The following is a 19,280-nucleotide window of genomic DNA, read 5'->3' on the forward strand; positions in this document are numbered from 1 at the left end:
GAGTATGAATGACCTCTAAATATGAAGGTTTGCATTCAGCTAAATTTTACTCAAAGTAGACCTTTTGAAATTAATAGCCCTAACTTAAGTCATGTTCATTAATTTCAGTGGGTCTATGCCGAGTAAAACTTACACTAAGTTTTACTGAATTTGAAGTCTTACATAATTGTTTTTTTAAAAAAATATATATATTAAAGGAAACTGGGGGAAAAGACTCTAAAACAGACACAATTGTTCTGATAGGACCAAAAATATATACCAAAAATAGCATTGATTTTAGCACCACTATGGACCTCTTAAGGTGGCGACCCAGGTGGTGCTGTGGTTAAACCACTGAGCCTAGGGCTTGCTGATCAGAAGGTCGCCGGTTCGAATCCCTGTGACGGGGTGAGCTCCCGTTGCTTGGTCCCAGCTCCTGCCAACCTAGCAGTTTGAAAGCACGTCAAAAATGCAAGTTGATAAATAGGAACCGCTACAGCGGGAAGGTAAATGGTGTTTCCATGTGCTGCTCTGGTTTGCCAGAAGCGGCTTTGTCATGCTGGCCACATGACCTGGAAGCTATACGCCGGCTCCCTCGGCCAATAATGCGAGATGAGCGCGCAACCCCAGAGTCGGTCACGACTGGACCTAATGGTCAGGGGTCCCTTTACCTTTACCTTTATGGACCTCTTAAACTCCACATGGCCTGGGGCCTCACTGCATCTTAATCCAGTGCTGACAACAGGGAAGGATTTGGTCTTTCACATATCAGTGGCACCTTGTGGCCAAAATTCAGCGCCTCCACCCCTCACCTTCCATTCTGCTCAATTCACTATGTCTTGGTTGCAACGGCGGCAGCACCCCCTAGGTGTGGGGCCCTAAATCCACCTCTGCTGCAAGGAGGGAAGCTATCCCTGCCCCTGGCCATGCAGAAGGCCAGCTTCTATTGGCACCAGAAGAGTATGGACTAGTGGTGTGGGGCAGGAAGGTGAAAGGCTTCTGCAGTGGGACCAGTCTTGGCTATCTGGACAGTCCATGTCTTTCCTCCACCCCACCCCCTACCTGTCCACTCGGGCTGAAGACAGATGTGGCATTTAAAGGGGAAATCTACTGGCTAATGACTCCCTGCTTCCTGGTGAAGAAATAAGTATGCATTTATACTGGCAAGGAACTTCCAAAGCATCTCTGCTGCATTACAAATGCTACATCCCACCTTCAGCCAAAAAGACCCAACCCTGGAAGCCAGAGATCCTATGTTTAGCCTTCAGAATTGCTCCTTCGGAAACAGAACCTCTGTTTCTACATCCCCTCCATCTGAGATCTGACTTCATATTATGCTACCGGAGGGGGCTCAGCACAGCATTCAATATTGATGTGCACTGTAGCGGCAACTCCGTACAGCGGCACACTCTCCCCCCCCCTCCCCATTTAACAAACACATTTTCTTCTTTTCTGCTGCTGTGGCTGTTGGGTCTCAGAGGAAGGGATGGTTTTGGAATTCGCAAAGAGGAGCATGTAATTTCTTGGCTTTCAGATTATCTCTGCTCCATTTGAAGATCAAACACAGGTGCCTCCTGGCAGAAGGGGGGGGGTGCTGGTTTATGTCAGGAGAGGGAGTTGAAGAAACACTGTGTGGAAACCGTAATCAGAGCATGATACAGGCGCATGTGTTGTGTGCTTGCAAGACTGCAGCATTTTTTCCCCTCTCTCTCTCCTTGGCAATCTGCTTTGTGTGGTAGAAAGAATACTTGCGTTTTAGATGTAATAGATAGTAACACAGAGCAAGTTTAATCTACCGGTAGTTTGCATTTGCAACTCCCATAAAAAGGCAGAGAAAGCCTTTTTTGGCCTCATTCAACCCCAGCATTTTTTTTGTTCTTAAATGAGCATTCCTGGCAGGGAGGAAAATTCAGTCTAGCCCAGGATGATTGGCACTCACAGTCATATGATAACCTTGCAATCAAGGGTGTTTTTAGAAGAAGAAAAGGCACTACCACACAAGTCCTACAGCAGGGATGAAGGACCTGGTGTCCTCCAGATGTGTCTGGACTACAAACCCCATCACCCTGCCCCCTTACCACTGTCCATGTTGACTGGGACTGATGGGAGTTTGAGGGCCACAAGTTCCCCATTCCTTCTCTACAGGAAGCATGCATAAACTAGCTTTTCCTTGCATTCCTGCGAACATAAGACCATTGAGACATCTGATGGGCAGCTTGTTCAAACAAGCATAAGCAAATCACTTTTCCCTTAACTTTGAAAATGAACTTGGTACGCTGGGTTTGGCTTCCCACAAAGCAGGGCTGGCTCCAGGTGGTAGGAGAAATTATGGTGAACAAGTCCAATATTTTCTGAACAGCCCTCCCACTCCCATCCGCCCCAGTCAGCGTGGCCAATGGTCAGAGATGATGGGTGTCATAGTCCAGTAACGTCTGGAGATCCATGGATGTCCCCCCCCCCCCGGCTGTATAGAAAGATAGGCACATCAGTGGCACAAATCACCTCGTTCCAGGGTGCTGGAAGGGCTGGGAAAAGGCCAGTTAGCCTGAATGTATGATTGAAGGCATAGCCATCTAAGTCAGGGGTGGCCAGAAGGTAGTTCTGGATCTACTGGCTGATATCTTTGTGATCCGAAGTAGACAGACATGGCTCTCTGAATGCCAGTTGTTTAACAGTGGCAGCAGCAAAATGTAAACTTCCCACTGCCATCATAAAAGGAGATTGTGGTGCTGAAATGAAAAAAGTTAGGCTGGGGAGTTATCCAGGACTGGTGGGGTGGGGGGACAGTATAGCAGAGGTAGTCCACCCACCCTAAGCTTTTAATTCATTCTTGCCACTTTCCATCTCTCCAAGGAGGATATTTTCTCCTGGCTGATGAAGCGTGATTCACAACTGCTGAGGCTTATCCCTTTCATGCTAAGAGATGGAGCATAGAACCAGTGGCGGAGCTTCATGCCCCGGCACCGGGGGGGGGGTGGTGGAGAGCAGGGGCGGGGCTGGTGTGCATCCTGGGGGCGGGGCACACCGCCTACAGGGGCATGGTGCCCAGTGCAGGGGTGGGGCAGCTGCGACGGCACCCTGTCGGGATCGCGCTGCCAGGGGCGGTGTGCTCCCCCCGCACTCCTCTTCCTCCGTCAGTGCATAAAACCTTCCTTACTGAGGGATATATTCAGAACCCTTCCCTCCATTGTGTTTCTAAAAGAGTATCATAGCTGCAAAGCAGTGAGTGAAGGCGACTGAGCAATTACCAGCAGAATAAAGTGGGTTCACCTATCAGCTCCAGGGAGCTGCTTAGCCTGAGATAAAAGAGCTTTAATTTATGCTGCTAAATCATTCACACCACACACACACACACACACACACACACACACACACACACACACACACACACACACACGGGAACCCTCCTTGATGCAATAGCATGCAAATGTTCATAACATCCTACCCCCACCCACTCCAGTAGAGTGGGAAGGCAGCTAAGGTCATGCCTGCCCAGGGTGTGTTGATTACTTTCCTGATTTGTGATGCAAATGAGTATTGCATTATCAGCCGCCCCATTTCCTAAGATGGGGTGGGGAACCTTTTTCAGCCAGAGGGCACCCAGTGTGCTTTTACCTTTGCACAGTGGGCTAGTTTCTATACACATGGTGGTATTCAACAAACATTTGCAATAGGCAGCTCTGCTATGAGACCCTTGAGGGTCTCAGTCGGAACACACAAAATCCATCTCCCTGGTACTCTAATAGGAAGACGACAGAAGTCATTCTGACGCTGGGGTCCTCAAACTTTTTAAACAGGGCCAGTTCACTGTTCCTCTCAGACACTGTTGGGGGGCAGACTATATTTTGAAAAAAAATTGAATAAATTTTGTTGAATTTCTATCTGTCATGTAGCTGCAAAATGCCTATAACAATCATAGATGCGAACTATTTTCCCTAGGAAAATATGCATTTCCTATGCATTTTGCTCCATGGCAGGTGGAAAACTAAGAGACCCCCCCCCCCCAGGTATGAATGAAGAATACAGTTAGTAGGCTTCTGCCTGTCATGCACTGTTAAATATACAGGCGCTCAACCCAACTAGGAAAAGCAATAATGTATCTCAAACAATTAAAGGTAAAAGGTTAAAGGACTCCTGGACGGTTAAGTCCAGTCAAAGGCGACTATGGAGTTGCGGCACTCATCTCACTTTCAGGTCAAGGGAGCCGGTGTTTGTCCACAGACAGCTTTCCGGGTCATGTGGCCAGCATGACTAAGCTGCCTCTGGCGCAACGGGACACCATGATGAAAACCAGAGTGCACGGAAACACCGTTTACCTTCCTGCTGCAAAGGTACCTATTTATTTACTTGCACTGGTGTGCTTTCAACTGCTAGGTTGGCAGGAACTGGCAAGTAGAGTGGGGAGGCAGGAATTGGGGGGGGGAGAGAGAATAAGCCTGTTGTGACTTATGCCCATCATACTGTATAAACAATTTCCCCTCCTAGCACAGCTCCTGTGCATTTTAACACCAGTATGTAAGACAGAAATCTGATAGCTGGACTTTGTTTAATCGGGTGGTAGAAATCACCACCAGTTGCATTTTATCCAGGTTGTGCACCTGTTTAATACAGTATCATATAAGCAGAGTTCCTGTGCAAGCTTCCTCCCTCTTCGGGAGGATGGAAGGTTGGACCTATGGCAGCTATATGTCTGCTCAATACAATACATGCAACATTAATTGCCCTGTAACATGGCTCTCTGGGCAATGTAACAAGAAATGTTTAAACACGAAAAATGAACTGCCTACTATAGAAGAATGGCAAATGAAGATGATGGACTTCATGGAACTCGCGGAACTGACAGGAAGACTCCGGGACCAAGCAGATGAGATGATGGAGGAAGATTGGAAGAAATTCAAAGTATATTTAGGGAAATATTTTAGAACATAAAAGACTGAGTATCTATGGGAATATTTTGTTGTTAAGGCATTAGGGAAGAAAGAGATGGGAGGAAAAAAGATAAATGAATTAAATTTTAAGGACTGAGGTAAAATTGGAAGGAATAACAATATGATGATTAATATTTGAAGCAGTGAATAAGAAACTGCTAAAGATGATTGGAAATGGAAAACCAGTTAGAAGGGATCTGGGGAAGTACAAGAAACAATGGTTGTAAAAGTTGAATTAAGTTGATATTTGTTTGAATGTATTTTTATTTTCATGTTTTTTTCTGTATTGTATTTTTTCTTGTTATTTGTTCTTTTTTATTTTTCTTTTAACATCTGTTTTATGTGTTATGTGCTATTTGATGTTGATGTATATATAAACCAATAAAATTATTATTTTTTAAAAAAGAAATGTTTAAACACAACTTGCAAAATGTTAAAAAGACCAAAAACACCACCACCACAAAAAAACACCACCCTGATTATGGTCCAAACATACCACAGCTACGAAGATCCAAAACATCACAGACTATTACATATACTGTATTTTTCCATGCAGAAGACTAGGTTATCCTAAAAAATAATGTCCAAAATTTGGGGGCATCTTATACACAGATAGATCTTTCCCTCATTTTCTTAAATCGGAGTCCCCCAAAATAGGGGCATCTTATACATGGGGGCGTCTTATAGATGGAAAAATACGGTATAATGCAGGGTATATATATCTACCCTGGGCTCCTTGGGGAGGAAAGACAGGATATAAATCCAAATAAACACACAGAGAGAGAGAGCAACTCATCTAGTCCTCCGGAAAGCCAAAATAATCTCATAAGCACTAAGAACATAAGAATTGTGTCCAGTCATGGCTGCCCATAGGCAGAAATCCAGCAGGCGAGGAGATTTGTCTCCCCTCATCACAGAGAGGAGCGAAAAGGCTACATCTGGCAAATTTCTACCTGTCCTGCTCCTTTGAGGAGCCCTGTCAGGAAATAGCACCAGCAGCAGCTCCATGGGGGCTTCCCTAAACAGGGCTGCCTTCAGATGTCCTCTAAAAGTCTGGTAGTTGTTTTTCTCTTTGACATCTGGTGGGAGGGCTTTCCACAGGGTGGGTGCCACTACCGAGAAGGTCCTCTGCCTGGTTCCCTGTAACTTGGCTTCTCGCAGCGAGGGAACTACCAGAAGGCCCTCGGCACTGGACCTCAGTGTCCAGGCAGAACAATGGGGGTGGAGAGGCTCCTGCAGGTATACTGTCTGGAGGCGGTTGGAGGATGGATGGCGGCTAACAGGTTGAGGTTGAATCCTGACAAGACAGAAGTACTGTTTGTGGGGTATAGGAGGCGGGCAGGTGTGGAGGACTCTCTGGTCCTGAATGGGATAACTGTGCCCCTGAAGGACCAGGTGTGCAGCCTGGGAGTCATTTTGGACTCACAGCTGTCCATGGAGGCGCAGGTCAATTCTGTGTCCAGGGCAGCTGTCTACCAGCTCCATCTAGTTAGTACGCAGGCTGAGACCCTACCTGCCCGCAGACTGTCTTGCCAGAGTGGTGCATGCTCTGGTTATCTCCCGCTTGGACTACTGCAATGCGCTCTACGTGGGGCTACCTTTGAAGGTGACCCGGAAACTACAATTAATCCAGAATGCGGCAGCTAGACTGGTGACTGGGAGCGGCTGCTGGGACCACATAACACCGGTCCTGAGAGACCTACATTGGCTCCCAGTACATTTCTGAGCACAATTCAAAGTGTTGGTGCTGACCTTTTACAAAGTCTGCCATGCTCAGCAGAATGTCACTGACATTTGTCAGCTTGCTAGAGGGAGCCAGTGTCCTTTAATGGAATAGCAACACTTTCCTATACAGAATGGATTGGTCCAAGATGTCTTTTGAGGGTGAGTATAAGCATCTTGGCAGTTCCATCCAAGGAGGGGGTCTCCAGTTGCAGAATCACTATCCTCGCAGGGTCAGACTTGTGGCTGAGTCATCTATTAGGGTGTGTTGTTTTAGAGGCAAAACTTAATTTTTATAAATTTCTTCAGTGAGGGATCTTAAAAATATGTTTTTGGATCTGAGTAATTAAAATCTGCTATTATTTTTATGATTGGACAACAGTTAATTTCATAAGTCTATGTTTGATGAAGAAACACATGAACTGCTTTCAGGTAACTAAAGAAATTAAATTTTACCTTCTGAAAATGTCAGATAATGCTAATTAATTAATTAATTAATTAAATATAACTGCAACTACTTGGCAATCATTGTTAATGATTTCTATGCAATTTTTACACACATTTTACTTATCAAGCAAGAATGTTGTTGTTTAGTCGTTTAGTCGTGTCCGACTCTTTGTGACCCCATGGACCAGAGCACGCCAGGCACTCCTGTCTTCCACTGCCTCCCGCAGTTTGTTCGTAGCTTCGAGAACACTGTCCAACCATCTCATCCTCTGTCATCCCCTTTTCCTGGTGCCCTCAATCTTTCCCAGGGTATTTTCCAGGGAGTCTTCGCTTCTCATGAGGTAGCCAAAGTATTGGAGCCTCAGCTTCAGGATCTGTCCTTCCAGTGAGCACTCAGGGCTGGTTTCCTTAAGAATGGATAGGTTTGATCTTCTTGCAGTCCATGGGACTCTCAAGAGTCTCCTCCAGCACCATAATTCAAAAGCATCAATTCTTTGGCGATCAGCCTTCTTTATGGTCCAGCTCTCACGCAAGAATAATTAAAGTAATTTAAGCAAAATATATTTTGAATTCCCCAACTTTTTAGCACCCCTCATTCTTGGAATTTGAAAGTCTAAAACAGGGGTGTCAAACTCAAATTCATCGGGGGCCGCATCAGCAGTTTGGTCACCCTCAAAGGGCCGGTTGTATCTGTAGGACTATGTGTCCACTCTTTATTATCATAAATTATTGTCACTGCATTCAATTATTACTGTTTTTTGTAATAATGTAAGTAATAACTAGCTCTGAAAGCAGAAACATAGTCAGAATAATGGCAAGTAGATATTCAAATGTACAATTATTGTACAATTTATTGAAAAATGATTTTTGGTAACTGCACTGGGTGGTGGAGGCTCACTAGGGTTTCATGCAGGACCTTTGCAGAGCTACTAGTACCCGGAGATGCTGGGGTCCTTCTGCATGCAGGACAGATGTTCTGCCAGTGAGCCACCACCCTTCACCAAAGGGACTGGCTGAGGTTGATTCACTGGAGCTGCTCTCCTGGTTCCAGGGTTTAAGGACCAGAAGTATAAAGCAGCATCCTATGTTTCTGAGGAGAGGGAGAGGGAGAGGGAGGGGAGGGGAGGGGAGGGAGGAAGGAAGGAAGGAAGGAAGAAAGAAAAGAGGGAGTGGGAGGGAGAGAGGAAGGAAGGAAATAGGGGAGAGAAAGAAGAGTAGGAAATAAGGAAGGGAATAAAGAAGGAAAGAAAAAGAAAGAGGGAGAGAAGACGGAAAGGAAGGAAGGAAGAAAAGAGGGAGCAGGAGGGAGAGAGGAAGGAAAGAGGTGAGAGAAAGAAGAGTAGGAAAGAAGGAATAAAGAAGGAAAGAAAAAGAAAGAGGGAGAGAAGACAGAGATAAAGAAGGAAGGAAGGAGAGGGAAAGAAAGAATAAGAACGAGAGAGAGGAAGGAAGAAAGGGAGGGGGGGTCGCCGCCTTGATTCAGCGCCAGAAAAGAGCGCGAAAGGACCCAGGGGCAAAAAGCATTTCCCGTGCAGCATGAGGCAGCGGGTGTCCGTTTTAGGAGAAGTGCGTAAAGCCTGCTGAGCTCACGTTCATGAGGCTGAGCCGCGGCAGGAGGAGGAGGAGGAGGAGGTGAGGCAAGAGGAGGCGGAGGCTTGCCGGGTCGGTGCCCAGCAGCGCCGTGCGGAGAGTCCCGAGCCTCTGGGACGCAGCAGTGCTCTGTAGACTTTGAATCCTCCTCCTCCTCCACGCGGTGCTGCTGGGTGCTTTGTCTGTGCTTCAGTAGCAGCAGCAGCAGCCGTTTCCAGGCGCTGAGCCGTGGCAGGAGGAGGAGAATTCAAAGTGCTACAGAGCACTGCTGCGTCGCAGAGGCTCGGGACTCTCCGTGCAGCGCTGCCGGGCGCTGACCCGGCAAGCTGCCTCCTCCTTCTCCTGCTGTGGCTCGGGGTGCTCCACGCAGCGCTGCTCCGGCCGCCTTTCTACCCCCCCCCCCGACGCCAGCTGTTTGTTGGCGCTGCGCTTCAGCAGCAAGGTCCCGCTGCTGGGTCCCGCTGGCTGGGGCGCTCGGCGGGCCACATGACGAGGTCTGGCAGGCCGGATTTGGCCCCCGGGCCTTGTGTTTGACACCCGTGGTCTAAAAATTCAACACGCCTTAGTAATCCATGCTTACCCCATGAAGGTGACAATAGGCCCCCACATTGGGGCGGTGGCGGTGGCAGGTACTGCTTTCAAAGAAGTACAAAATTCCCCTGGATGAGTCCTTTCATTCTGATCCAGTGACTGGTGTGAGAAGGCTTGAAGTCCAATCCCAATTCTGACCCCAACAGCATCCCAGTGGATCAGAGGCAGCTGCCTTACATCAAATCAGACATCTAGCTTGGTGACTGGCAGTGGTTCTCCACGGCTTCCGACAGGCTCTCTTTCCCAGCCCTGCCGGGAGATGCCGGGAGTAGAACCATAGAGTGGCAGAGAACCATGTAAAACAGGTGCTCTGCCACTGAGCTCCATCAAGGTGTCATCTACACAGGCCCTTATAGATTCATTGAACCAGAGATCATGGGGTTGGAAGGGACCCTGGGGATCCTCTGGTCCAACCTGAATATGCAGCTGTCCCATACAGGGATTAAACTTGCTACCTTGGCATTATCAGAATCACGCTCTAACCAACTGAGCCAGCCTTAGGATGAGTACCATTAAAATCCCAGTGTTGTCCAGCTTTGAAGTCTGAACTCCCGATTCCTCCTAGCTCCTAATCTAAGAAAACAATGCCCCTTTTGGCATCAGGGGCTTATCCAGTGATCCTCCCTTTCCCCACCAACAAAAAGATGCCATGGCTTGCTGACTATTGTTTGCTGTCAGCATTATTTGCCAAATCAACAATCCACCATGACAACTTCCTAAATATTCAGACAGACAAGGAAGCAGAGAGAAACGCAGGTCAGACAAGCGGTCAATTATCCAGCATGCAAGAAAAGCCAGAAGATGCAACCAGGGACTGAGACTGTCAAGTCTTGTGCAGGCCAGCTGCAGCTGTGGGAGACTGACAGGAATGAGAAACGAAGGAGATGGCTGCACAGACAAGAAGTGAGGTCATTTTCCAGAGATGTTGCTCCCTGCTAAGAAACAAGATGCTTTCCTGTTTGTCCAGTTCTGCTGAATTTTCCTGATCTTGCCTTTGGGACAGCCACCCACAAGGGATATCCAGAGACCCACTGTAGTGTAGTGGTTAGAGGACTGGACCTTGGAGACCTGGGTTCAAATCCCCACTCAGCCATAAAGGTCACTGGGTGACCTTGGGCCAGCCGTCACCTTTCAGCCTAACCTACCTGTCAGGGGTTGTTGCGACTACTCTAGAGTAACGACTTTCCACATGCTTGTCTTTTAACAGTCTTTATTGGTGTACTCTATTTACAGTGTAACGAGCTGTTGGATGCATGTCTGCTCATTCCGATCCAGAATCCAGCACTGCCCCTTTGCGCGGTTTCGAACAACACAATAGCCTCGGGACAGTGAATCTCCTCCCCTTTCTCCTGCTCCGTAATTCCGGTACCGGGAGAAAGGGTCTACGCTCCGTCTTTTCCCTGTCCCCCCTTTCCATCTCTCTCTCTTCCCGCCCATGGAGCAGGGGCTCTCCCATGCTGTCAGAGACCTGGCACTCTCTCTCCGCTTCCTGACTAGCCCCTTCAGACCCCGCGCTATCATGGCTGCTTGGGGACGAACTGCTCCTGATGAAAGGGGGAGGTTCTCTATACTCTCTCCCCCTTACACTACCTCACAGGGTTGTTGTGGGCATTAAATGAAGAGCAGGAGAACCATGTACTCCACCTTGAGTTCATTAGAGAAAAGGTGGGATATAAATGCAACAAACAAATATTCATGCTTGCTTCACTTTCTGGAGGTTCTCTCCTAAATTTATCAAAGGCATCTTGGGGCTCCAATGTGCAAGAATGATGGGAGAGGGCAAACATTCTGGAGCTGGGGAGGGAGGCATGTGGAAATCTAAGAAAAATTCCCATTTCACAGAAAGAAAAGTTGGTGGTGCTCAGAACCCACATCTTCCCCCCCCCCACAAAAAAACCAGTCAAAAAATACTGAACACACATTGCAAAATAAAAACCAAAAACACACACAAAAAAGGAGGCAATACCTTCACAAAACATGTAACCCTCCCACAAGAAAAACAGGTAAAAAACTCAATTGAAAGAAATCAAGAGGGGCAAGACACTGCCCCAGGGAGGCTGTTTCATAGCATTGTGGTAGAAAGAAGCTGCATGTATATCCCTTGGGAGGGAGTTCCACAGGTGCAGAGCCAACACTGAGAAGGCCCTGTCTCTAGTCACTGCCAGTTTAATAGATCTTGATGAAAGCAAATGTGAGCAAGACTTCTGAGACCAATTTTAAAGCCAGGTAGCTGCACATGGGTACAGGAAGTCCTTCAAAGAGCCTGGTCCTAAACTATTGAGGGCAGGGTAAGGTAACGGATTTCAGCTGAAGGCCCTATGCAGCTCTAGGGCTGTAGGTTGCCCACATTCCTGCACTAGGTCCATCTTACTCAGCTATGAGTGATTGCCAAAAAAGAAGAAGACCCCTCAAAAAACCCAGGGAGACACAGGCCAACAGCAAACACCTTGCAACATTTTATTTATTTATGAAATCTGCATACCACCCTCCATTTGTAGATCAAAGGGTGACTTGTGACAAAAAAATACAGTAAACCCCACAATACATAACAAAAAATAAGAACCAAAAATTATACAGTCATACTCGGGTTACAGATGCTTTGGGTTGCGCACCGCGCCGAACCCAGAAGTACCAGAACGGGTTACTTCCAGTTTTCGCCACTCATGCATGTGCAGAAAGTGCTAAATTGCGCTTTGCACATGCACCGAATCGCAACCCGCGTGTGCACAGATGCGGTGCTGTGGGTTGTGAACGCTGTGGGTTGCGAACATGCCTCCTGTATGGATCATATTTGCAACACGAGCGTCCACTGTAATAATAATCCCCCCCACAACACATTTAAAAGGGCATTGGGTGTCAGTCAGCCAAAGGCCTGGTTGAAGAGGAATGTTTTCACCTGGTGCCTAAAGGTGCCAAGGTGAACTTCCCTGGGGAGAGCATTCCACAGACGGGGAGCCACTGCAGAGAAGGCCCGTTCTTGTGTTGCCACCCTCTGGACCTGTCTTGGAGGAGGCACACGAAGAAGGACCTCAAATGATGACTGCAGGGTCTGGGCTGGTTTATATGGGGAGAGGCAGTCCTTCAAGTATTGCAGTCGTCAGCTGGTTAAGGCTTTATAGGTCAAAACCAACACTTTGAATCAGACCCGGAAACTAATTGGCAGCTAGTGCAGTTGGGCCAGGATTGGTATAATATGCTTAAACCGTCTAGCCCCATGGAGCAACATAGCTGCTGAATTCTGCACCAGCTGAAGTTTCCGAACCATCTTCAGAGGCAGCCCTACATAGAACATGCCCTTCAGGGGAACAATTGGCCAGGAAAACAGTTCTCATTGCCCATGATAGAGCAAGGTATAAGCTAAGGATCCATAAGGGCATCTTCTGGGCCAATAAAAGGGCTCAATACTGCAACAGACCCTGTGACAAAAGTCTCCTTGTTTATTTCTGAAGCTACTCCCACAAACTAGTGAGACACCCCAAAATATGGTTCAGTATGCTTTGGCTCTCACCAGGAGATGACTGGTCACTGCTCAAGACCAAGGTAGCTGGAGTTGGGCGACGTCTTCGGATCTATAAGAAACAAAGAGTGGGAGAGGGGTGCGGGAGTTAGGCACTCAGAATCACTTTTGTCCAAACACTTACCGGTAAATATAGCAGGAATGGGTAGAGAGACAGGCAATAAATGGACAGCAACTACAAAGCCACAGAATGCGAGTTTTCTTTATTTTGTTCTTATACCCTTGCCAATATAAGGATATACAACCCCTGAAGAAACCCCTCTTTTCAAAGGGTATCTACTTAGATCAGGGGTCAGCAAACTTTTTCAGCAGGGGGCCGGTCCACTGTCCCTCAGACCCTGTGGGGGGCTGGACTATATTTTGGGGGGAAATGAATGAATTCCTATGCCCCACAAATAACCCAGAGGTGCATTTTAAATAAAAGGACACATTCTATTCATGTAAAAACACCGATTCCCAGACCGTACGCAGGCCAGATTTAGAAGTTAATGGGGCCGGATCCGCCCCCGGACCTTAGTTTGCCTACCCATGGTCAGTGGTGCCAATGGCTGCTGAGAGACCCAGCAGAACCAGGAAACACATTTCCCCTCTATCCCTAGCCCACCGGAGATCATTGACCAGTGCGGCCAAGGCTTTTTCAGTCCCATGAAAAGGCCTGAATCCCGATTGGAAGGGATCCCAATGGTCTGCATCCTCCAGGCGTGCCTGGAGTTGTTCAGCCACTGAAATTTAGTCCAGCCGCCCCCCTGGGATGTTAGCAGATATTGCCCACACACTTTTGAGCATATTTTCATAACCAGGAGGGATAGAATCTTGATTTAAAAGAAGAAGAAGGGGAGGTTCCAGGGGTCACATCTGGCTCTCAGCCTGGCAGTTTCCCACTCCTGCTCTTGCCCAAGAGTGTTTGCCCTGAATTCTAAATCTCTGAACCTAGATGGGGCATCCTTCCTAAATCTCTGGAGCTATAATAATAACAACAACAATAATTTTATTATTTATACCCCGCCCATCTGGCTGCCATTATCTTTCCTAATCATGAGGAGCGGCATTTGCTGTATAAATGATCTTACACTTCCTACGGTATCTCACTTAGGCACTTAAATAGGCACTGGTGTGGGTTGTGGCTCTTGTTTTTGGCGATATGTAAATTTTATTTCAACTTAATTGGCTTATCAATAAATAAGTTGACAGCCCTAAGGGAGGGAAATAGAGCCTTCTGATTATGCAGTCTCTCATCTGTCCTCTTAGTCGTCTGCGTGTGGACATGGAAAGTGACAAATCGGAGGAGGGTGTCATTCTCACTCAAGCATGCTCAGAGAACATGTGCGCACTTCAGAGAACACTAGTGAGTGTGTGTCTTTTGTGTGTGTGTGTGTGTGTGTGTGTGTGTGTGTGTGTGTGTGTGTAGTGCTGGCAGAGAAGAAGAGCAAAGGATGATGATCTGTCTTCAGGAGTCCTTGATATATTTTGCATATTTTGCCTGTAATTCATCCTTCTCCTCTTGCAGAAAGTAATGACTGTTTTCCTTGAAAAAACTGACCCAGATCTTAAGTAGCAGAAGTGAAGCAAATCTAAAACAAGGTGCCTGTGCCTGTTTTGGTGGTGTGTGTGTTACATTCTTCCTCTGCCACCCACCACATCCTCATGGTCCCCCTACACCTCACTGTTCAGAACGGCCCCCTGATCTTCCGCAGAGGCTTTATGAGGAGCTGTGTGTGCAGGGGCTGGAGGGGTCAGGAAAACCCCCCTTGCTCAAGCTTCCTTCTTCTCATGCTGTTTATGATGCAAGCTAGCATTGATGATGAGGATACTGAGCTGCCCTACAGTAATGGAGAAAGGCTTGAAAGTGCGCCACACACACTACGTTGCTGCAATCCTATAACTTAGGTTCAGCTTGTACAATTATAGTTGATTCAGAGGCCTTGCGCAAGGAACCTACTTTCCCCAAAGACTGGGCTTTCTACACTAAGGAAGGTGATGGGAAAATATCCTGAAAAGGTAGGATAGCTGTCATAAGATGGATTTGGCAGCATCAAATGGCTGAGACTGAATTTAGAGAGGCTGTGTACCACCAAAATGCACATGTCTGCAGCATGGACTGTAATTTGCACCTCCCAGCAACCTCAGAAGCTCACGCAGGGCCATCTCTAGGCCTGGGCTGGGTGGCGCAATGCGCCAGGACGCCTGGCCACCAGGGGGCGCCCCAGCATTGGCGGGCTGCCGCCGTGCGCTTACCCAGCCGCTGTGCACCTCCAGTCATTCTCACTTCTCCCTGGCCAAGTAGGCGGCCAGCGCCTCTGCCACAGCGGCCGTCTCATTGCGAGCGCCACGCTCGGCCAGCGCTGCTAAGTTGCCGGCAAACACAACCAGCGCCACCACCCGGCCCCCAGTTGAGGCTGCCCTCGGCTTCCATCTGCGCCATCACCCGGCTCAGCTCCTGTGGCAAGGCGGCCGCCATGCAGGCGCTGCGGAAGAACGGCCGCTCACGACTCTCCAGCTCATCGGCCTCCCGGTGCAGCATCTTGGCCATGTGGCTGGGCGGCAGCGCGACGCCACCGAGCCAGTGCTGCAAGTAGTCAGCCATCAGCTGCACTGTCTCCTCATAGCAGGAGAACATCAGTCAATGGGGACAGGGAGGGAGGAGGAGGCAGCAACCAGAAAACACCTTTAAGGTTCCCCTCCGCAGTGCCTGGACTGGGCGAGGGGAAGGCGGAGGTGGCGAGGGTGCCCCTGATGGAGGCAAGCGCAGCCCTCCTGCTTCTGCGCTGCTGCTGCTCGGGGAGGGGGTGCTGGAGGGACCTTTGCGCCATGGCGCTAGATGTGCTTAAGACGGCCCTGAGCTCACGCAATGAGAAAGCCGTAGTTATTCGGTCAGTGACCAGTGTGTTGGCTGCCATTTTCCCCAGCAGTTGCTTTCCAGGCACCACATGGGTGCCTTCTACAGACAGCAGGGAGCACATTGAACTTTCTGCACTGTTAGGTGTGGAGGGGAAGGAAAGGTGGGTCTGATCTTTCAGCTGCCACCAGCTTGATCTTTGTTTGACTCTGGGCTGTGCTCCGCTTTCAAAGACCAGGTGAAGAGGTCACTTTTGCGTATGGCGTTATGCAGCTCATAGTCTTTGAGTGGCAGTTGGAAGATACTACATGTTTTTCGGGCTGTATCTATGCTGACTTCCAATATCTTACAAATTGGATTAATGGCTGATTTGTCTCTGCAGGGAACCTGGGAGATGGGGATCTGTCTATGAAACAAGCGTCAGCTAGAGGCCTCCCAACCCAGGCATCCCCAAACTGCGGCCCTCCAGATGTTTTTGCCTACAATTCCCATGATCCCTAGCTAACAGGACCAGTGGTCGGGGAAGATGGGAATTGTAGTCCAAAACATCTGGAGGGTTTGGGTGGGTTCAAGGTGTCCTCAGAAGATTGATTTTAAAACGTGGGAGGCACTGCTTCTCACTTGGACATCAGACACACCTCCCATCCCATTGGAATATGGAAAATCACTTAATTTATGGGTCACTGGAAAGGGAACTGTCTTATGCTCCTTTCCCCCTCCCTCCCCCTACACTTGCAGTAAGGTTGGCACTGGCAATATCATGAAAGAGCACAAACCAGGGATGCAGAACCTGTTGCCCTCATGATGTTGTTGGACTCACAAATTCTGCCAGCCACTACCAGCATGGCCAATTGTCAGGGTTGGAGGTATTTCAGCAACATCTGGAGGGCCATAGATGTCCTACATCTGGTGCAGAAGGATCATGCTATGCTCCAGGAGCTGTCTGTTTATGAATGCCACCCTTGTCTCCAACTGAGATCCATCCTAAATAGGTCTTCTTTGGGATGTCTCTTTGTAAAGTGAGCTAAGAGCTGTCAATCTGGGCACTGAACCTGGGGCACACCATAAAAAGGCTTCTACTGCACCAGTTTCGAGGCGCAGAGAGGAGGGACAGCAGGTTGCTGAGCAGGACCATTGGCAGTCTGCTCCTATCGACATGTTGCATTAGTTCAAAGCGGTTTGCAGATTGATGATAAATAAACAGCACCCAAACAAGAAATCAAGATCTCTGAGTTTTAAAACAACCCAGAAGCAGCAGCAGATAAATCATGCCAGATGGTTACAATATTAGACTAAGAAATATTTTAATCTCACACTGTGGCAACGTTAAAAACACAGGCGCTGATTGAAAATGCCTTAGCGTAAAGAAACATTTTCATCTGCTGCTCAAAGGGAATTTATCAGAGCAATTCACAACTATTTAGATCTAAGTCAGGGATCCTCCAAACTACAGCCTGGGGGCCGGATACGGCCCAAAGGACTAATTTATCCGGCCCGTGGCGACCCCCGCCGCCCACTGCCGCTGCTCGCTCTTACCAGTGCAGCTGCCCACTTCCGGGTTGCAGGAGCACCGGAAATAGCTTGCACACATGCACAAGCATCATTTCCGGTGTACTTCCAGGTCGCAGGAGGCCCATGCGCACGCGCACAAGCTATTTCCGGTGCTCCTGCGACCCAGAAGTGTGCCGGAAATAGAGAGTGTGCACGTGTATGGGCACGCGCTCCACTGCCCTCTGTGCGATTGGTGCTGCAGGCACCGGCCCAAAGCGCTGTAAGTTTGGTGATCCCTGGCCTGGAGACTGAGCTCCTCCGAGGGTCTTCTGGTGGTTCCCTCACTGCAAGAAGTGAAATTACAGGGAACCATGCAGAGGGCCTTTTGGTGCTCTCCCTGTGGAATGCCCTTCCATCGGATGTCAAGGAGCTAAAGGAACTACACAACTTTTAGGAGACATATGAAGGCAGCCCAGCATTGGGAAGATTTTTAATGTTTGACGTTATATTATGTTTTTATATGTGTTGGAAGCCGAGAGGTCTGTGTGCCCCCACCAGGCAAGCTGCAACCTTTATGCCTGAACTTATTTGTTTTCTTTTTAAAAAGCACACACATTAAAGGACCACACAGATCTAGCCAATTCTTTGTAGCAGGATGCAGCACACAGGCATAACCCAGGCACCCAGGGAGCCGAGTCTTCCCAGCCTTCTCCCTAGCTGGCACCGGGCCACGCTCTACACAATCTTGGAGAGAGTTAAGTACGCCAAAGGGCTTAACGTCTAGGCTGTGCTTTGTGTGCCTGTGCACTTGTGGAGAGTTGCGTGCAGTTTAAGTGCTGCTAAGCATTAAATGATTAATTAATTATACTCTCTATTTCTCTCTCGCTCTCTAATGTGCTTTGGAGATGAAGTGTGCTATGTTAGAGCTATTAATAAGACTCCGGCATTCACAGAAGCTGGGAAAGCAGGGCCAGGCACACAGACATATTGGCAGACACCGTGTAGACACCAGGGCCCCGTGCCCTACCGGCCGTCGTGCCGGGCGTCTCCACCCTCTGGTGCAGCCAGCTGATATCGATTTAGACCAGACATCCCCAAACTGCGGCCCTCCAGATGTTTTGGACTCCAATTCCCATCTTCACCGACCACTGGTCCTGTTAGCTAGGGATCATGGGAATTGTAGGCCAAAACATCTGGAGGGCCGCAGTTTGGGGGTGCCTGATTTAGACCCCAAGAGCCTAGATACGGTGTAGCAGAGTCCACATAGCTAGAGCGGCCACACACACACACACACACACAGAGACGTGTTGGCATATTTACAGGTGTTTATTAAGCATATCTCAGGAGAGAGAAAAACATGTCTCCTTCTTCATCAGCTTAGCAGAGCAAAAAGCAATAGCAATATACAACAGAAGTGCAGACAGACATGTGACATGCAACAGCTACATGTAGGGCCGTCTCAAGCAGGTCGGGCGCCCTGGCGCTGAGGCGCAGAGATCGCTCCGGCGCCCCCGCCCTCACAGCGCGCAGCACGGTTTCCATGCGGCTTTGCCGCGAGCACCCCCCCCCCGCCGGCCCAGCGCCCTGGCGCCCCGCGCCACCGGGACTACACCTAGAGCTGAGCCTGGCTACATGCCTGTCCGTAAGGTGGAACTGAATTCCCAACATCCCCCCCCCATTCTGTGTAACCTTTAAGCTGCAGTATTTCCCAACTGTAGCTTCTGTACATAAACCTGAAGTTGTTCTCTGTTAACAACTTTGGATAGCAGATCAGCAGGAATCTCATTACCTGGCATGTAGGACACCTGAATAAGTCCTTTCTGGATATACTCCCTTGCACGGTGTAACTTGATCTGCAAGTACTTGGTCCTTTGCTTGCAACTCTCTGAAGCCAGCAAAGCCAAACAGGACCTGTTGTCTTGATACACCTGAACAGGACAAGTCACCTTGACTCTGACATCCTCAAACAGTTGCATCAACCACTCACAATCCATAAGTGAGAATGAGAGAGCATTCAGTTCAGCTTCACAGGAACTCTGGCTCACTGTTGTTTGCTTCCTGCACAGCCAGTCAAACAGACAGTGGTTGTACATGTAGCAAACACCAGAAGTGCTTGTACCATCTGTGCTGTCACTTCCAAAACTTGCATCTGCAAAAATCTCAAGACCTTCTTCTGACC

At 48.5% G+C, this 19,280-nt stretch overlaps 1 protein-coding gene across 1 annotated transcript in view; it reads right to left on the reverse strand.

Annotated features, from left to right (window-relative positions):
- Nucleotides 1–19,280, reverse strand: part of PPP1R1A (protein phosphatase 1 regulatory inhibitor subunit 1A) — an 82,873-nt gene that overhangs the window by 24,964 nt on the left and 38,629 nt on the right. Inside the window, exon 2 of the mRNA XM_035101365.3 lies at nucleotides 12,766–12,826. Within this exon, the coding sequence (XP_034957256.1) occupies nucleotides 12,766–12,826 (61 nt within the window). The remainder of the gene's footprint in view (nucleotides 1–12,765; nucleotides 12,827–19,280) is intronic.

This window comes from Zootoca vivipara, chromosome 2 (genome assembly GCF_965207765.1).
Source record: "Zootoca vivipara chromosome 2, rZooViv2.hap1.1, whole genome shotgun sequence".
Lineage (NCBI taxonomy): Eukaryota > Metazoa > Chordata > Lepidosauria > Squamata > Lacertidae > Zootoca > Zootoca vivipara.